We start from the raw sequence: 4,019 nt of genomic DNA, 5'->3' as shown, positions 1-4,019 counted from the left end.
TGGTTACGATATTTGACCTTTCCGACATCATCGGATCCCAATTTTCATTGCAACCAGTGGCAAACCTCAATCACAGAAAAATAGAAAGGGAAACCAAAAGCCAACCGAAACAGCTGACTATATGAATATAATCCTTGGCTTCTTCAATAATAATGACTCTTTTTACTAATAAACTCACTGAAATATGCCGCAAGACAGAAAGAAGCTTCAAGAAAACAGATGCCTGCTCCAGATTTTCAAAAGCATACTCTAGTATTCTCATATTTCTCAGAAAGGCTGCACAAGCGTTTAATGAAGTTGCCGACTAACAATGCACGTTGTCCTCCCATCCTCTGATACAACCTCAAACCCAAGTTTCAGCTGCATCACAGCATTGTGTACAGCTTGCCTATCTTCATCTGTTAACCATGCAGAGAGCCTAAGGAAAGCTCTGGAATGCTCCTCCTCAATAGAGTACTCGAGCGCTATATCCCCCTTCAAGCCTTCCAATTCAGTGAAAAATTTTGATCCAACAGCATTCCCGGCATGGACTTGAAAACTCTCCTCAGCAAAGTTTTGTAAGAGCTCCTCAATAGAAGCTATCCAAATTGGCTCTGCAACACGTAGGAACTCCCGTATAGCTAGCAATGGAAGAGGAACCTTTCCCAATTTCGTCTCATCAGGATCTCCTCTCCCATGGAAGTCGGAACCTCCAAGTTTCAAGAGTTGAAAGGTATCTGCCAAAGCCACAAATCCTACAATGCCCACGACACCCCAATAACTTAAGAAAACCTGAGAAAAGCGAAAATATGTATTGCAAACATACATAGATGCAGCAAGGTGAAAATTGTGATATACAAACATCCATTCCATACTGAAAATGTGCAATTAGATACAAAAATCCCTGCTAATGACATCAGTACCTGATGGAGGATTTAAAACTTAGCATCAATACGTGCCCAAAGCCCGTCCCCTAACCCTCTCTATCTTTCTCTATACACAGTACTACTGCATATCAAGATTAATTCAATCGTCCTTCTACCTATCCCAAATCATACTTATCAGCAAAACTTGACCAAACCATCAGCTTGAGGCCCATTTGCAATCAAGTGCTATCATACATTCCAACATTTGAGAGCAGAAAATTGACCGGTGCTAAATACGTAGATATGAAGTCTAGTTAACTTTACCATTAGCTTTGCCGTCACCTCTGTACACTTCCATGGCATGGAGACCAACCTCTTTCAGCCTTTTCACGACAGGAAGTGCATCCTTCAAGGACCAAGGATGGGCAAGAGCAGCAACTCCTCCTGTATCACGAATCAAGCGAACTGCATCTTCAGCAGCCAGTTCACAACCCCTACCCAGAAAGTCAAGCTTAGGTGTATGGAACTCATAGTAACTATCACAGCCCTTCGATAACTGGAAAGGCTCAAAGTTGCTTACGGTGAGTAGGCAGGCCCTCCATCATACAGGTACTTGTTGAAAGCTTCTCTCAAATTGCAGACATGGCCAGCCTCCAAGAGAGCTCGAGCAATGTGCAATCTTCCTGGCGCAACCCCATCGCCAGCCATTGTAACAACACTTTCCCAAGTTACCGGTTTCTTCAGAAGTTTCAACTTGCTTATCATATTTTGTGCCCGATGATGCCGCCCTTCACGTATCCGTGCCAAAACAGTTTCCAACTCAAGCCACCTTGTTGGCCCACAACAGCTATAGTAACCCAAAATATGAACCGGCTCTTCGAAGCCATTCTTCGTCCTGGCCAAAGAAGTGAATACATATGGATGTAGGCAGCAAATTATATAAACATAGTTGAGAGGAAAGGCTTGTCAAGAAGTTGATAGGGACAGAAGCACCAAAAGCTACATACTTTGCTGTGACCTTAGCACTTATTTCAACTCCAGGAATCAACCGAATACCAAATTTGTTCGCTGTTTCCAATGCTGCTGGTACGCCAGCCATCGTATCATGATCTGTTAAGGCAAGCACCTGAACCTGTTCAAAAGATTTTTACTTCGTCAGAAAACAAAGACAAGTTGCACATAGAATAAGCCTGATTAGCTGATGGCAATAGTTATATTGATGCTACAAAAACCCATAAGTGAAACATCCTCACAGCTTCTTCCTCCAAAGCTACCCAGCATACAGATGAAGACATCCTCCAAGACTGACAGATCTAAAAGTTCAGTAGCTTTGCTAATCAAGTATAGATACAATCACATAATAAATGCACCTGGTAAACAACGCAAGCATAAACTCAAAGAGTAGAGGTTAGGAGACTATAGTACATACCCCACTTGCAGCAGCCTTCTCAACCAATTGATTAGGAGATAGCATTCCATCGCTGCACGTAGAATGTGTGTGCAACTCAATAACCGGAGCCTTACTTGATAACAAGGAGGCATCCCCTGGGATCCAATCATGCAAAGAGCTTGAAGAATTCATGAGTGCAACGGAGAGATCACTCCTCTTCCGAAGAGAGGCCCATTGGGCAATATAAGAAGCAGCACAAGAGGCTAGCTCTGGACGATGCTTGTGGTGCTTTTTCTTGTGGCTTTTCCCCATGGCAAAGGGGAGAGATAAAGCTAAGCCCGAGGAAGAGGACGAATTGCGCGTCGCGAGGGTAACGGCAAAACAACGGAGCATACAGTGAATAGCCTGCCAGAAAGGATAAGAAGAATGAGTGTGGTGGTGGTGTAAGCGTGTGTATAAATGTAGTTGTGTGGGTGTGCGAGGGAAAGGGAAAGGATTAGCTTGCAGTAAATGGTTTATGGATATGTAGACCGTTGATAGGGAAGCTAAGGGAGAATGTGCACTGTGCATTGATGTGAATGGGCGCAATGGTGGGAAATTGGAATGTGGTAGCGGTATGTGTGTGAGTGTATTTGTGTGGGGAGAAGGCGGAGGAGGAAGAGGTTAACCTGCAGAAACGGATTCCAAGGAAGGGTGCTGACAAACATGCAGAGAAAACCATGCCCCGCAGAGTGAAATCATCATCATTCCATTATAAATAGATATTCAAGAACGCGCACATCAGAGGGACGAGGCCCTTGAAGACCTTTCTCTTTTCGTTGTGAGGCGTACCTTGGGCACAAGCGATGAGATGTCCTGATTCTGAGGCGAAGTACAAGTAGGACTCAGGAGTCGGGAGAGGGTTAAACTCTATGACTGCGCAGAAGAGAGAGAGCCTCCCGGAGAGATGAAGAATCAAGATTTTCCCACCGAAAACTATTGCGCTCTGGTATCCTGGTTAATATGCTCTCGGGAAGTAGCGTCCGCAAGGAAGAATGTCATAAAGTCACCATCGCCTAATGCCTGCATCTCTCTCTCACACACACACACACACACACACACACACACACACACACACACACATACATGATACTACAGTTTTACACGCACACATAATCCTGATTCCTCTCTCTCTCTGCCTCTCCTGCATCTTGTCTCCTTCAGCTTTCCACACGTTTTCCCTCTGCTTTTTACCCCTCTCTTCTTCCACCTCTCCTCATTGTCCTCAAGCCCTGAGGCTCCCCCCAGCGCCCCCACCTGTTCCGATAAGCCACCAAGTCGCTCCTGCTACACAAGCTTGCTTTTTCACTCTCTCCCACACACCATCGCCTGCAAATGCACGCTACACGCCAACAAAGAGTTAAGCATCTGCCATGAAAGCTGCCTCGCTTGCCTTCCAGACTCCAGTTTTTCCAAATTATGGATTGACGTGCGCTGACGATTCACGACGGCGATGGTGATGATGGGGATGTTGAAACCAAAAAAAATACCTTTTGACCATCATACAGTGCGGGAGAGGACAAGAGCGCATTCCACCATGGTCCATGGAACCTGTAGCTGCCAGTTCACCCTAGATACGCCGTAGATCTTCAACAAACATTTACTGGTTAATAATATTCTCAAGGGCCAAGGCTCACATTTTGGAATCTTGAAATACTTTGGGAATCTTATAACTAACTTGAATGCACAATGCACATATAGATGACTAAAAAATCGACCGCGGGGGAAGGGGGGTTTCAAAAATA

The 4,019-nt window shown here is 44.9% G+C and overlaps 1 protein-coding gene across 3 annotated transcripts; it reads right to left on the bottom strand.

Annotated features, from left to right (window-relative positions):
• Positions 1-183: 183 nt before the first annotated feature.
• LOC147437066 (Polymerase/histidinol phosphatase-like protein) lies at positions 184-3,779 on the bottom strand. Of its 3 annotated transcripts, none has more exons than XM_086486482.1 (6): positions 3,067-3,779; positions 2,275-2,640; positions 1,853-1,977; positions 1,426-1,740; positions 1,170-1,339; positions 184-734 (listed from the first exon to the last, which is right to left on the bottom strand). In XM_086486482.1, the coding sequence occupies exons 2-6, from the start codon at positions 2,626-2,628 to the stop codon at positions 289-291; spliced, it is 1,410 nt and encodes a 469-aa protein (XP_086342608.1). In that variant the 5' UTR covers positions 2,629-2,640; positions 3,067-3,779; the 3' UTR covers positions 184-288. The 3 variants fall into 3 exon arrangements, with proteins under 3 accessions (XP_086342608.1, XP_086342607.1, XP_086342606.1); XM_086486481.1 differs by lacking the exon at positions 3,067-3,779 and adding an exon at positions 2,904-3,057; XM_086486480.1 differs by lacking the exon at positions 3,067-3,779 and having other exon boundaries at positions 234-734; positions 2,275-2,897.
• Positions 3,780-4,019: the final 240 nt, after the last annotated feature.

The sequence above is a fragment of the Adiantum capillus-veneris genome, chromosome 17 (assembly GCF_014529385.1).
Source record: "Adiantum capillus-veneris isolate H3 chromosome 17, ASM1452938v2, whole genome shotgun sequence".
Classification (NCBI taxonomy): domain Eukaryota; kingdom Viridiplantae; phylum Streptophyta; class Polypodiopsida; order Polypodiales; family Pteridaceae; genus Adiantum; species Adiantum capillus-veneris.
The sequence above is the reverse complement of the archived record's forward strand: the minus strand, read 5'-3'. Positions and strand labels throughout refer to the sequence as shown.

Bases quoted from the DNA above. Each gene is read 5' to 3' on its own strand.
- LOC147437066 (XM_086486480.1), bottom strand. From the start codon at position 2,805: ATGCACAGTGCACATTCTCCCTTAGCTTCCCTATCAACGGTCTACATA. The intron at 1,340-1,425 runs GTAAGCAACTTT...CTTTCTGGGTAG, and splicing joins GGAGGGCCTGCCTACTCACC to GGGTTGTGAACTGGCTGCTG. The intron at 735-1,169 runs GTAAAGTTAACT...TGGGCATTGTAG, and splicing joins AGGTGACGGCAAAGCTAATG to GATTTGTGGCTTTGGCAGAT.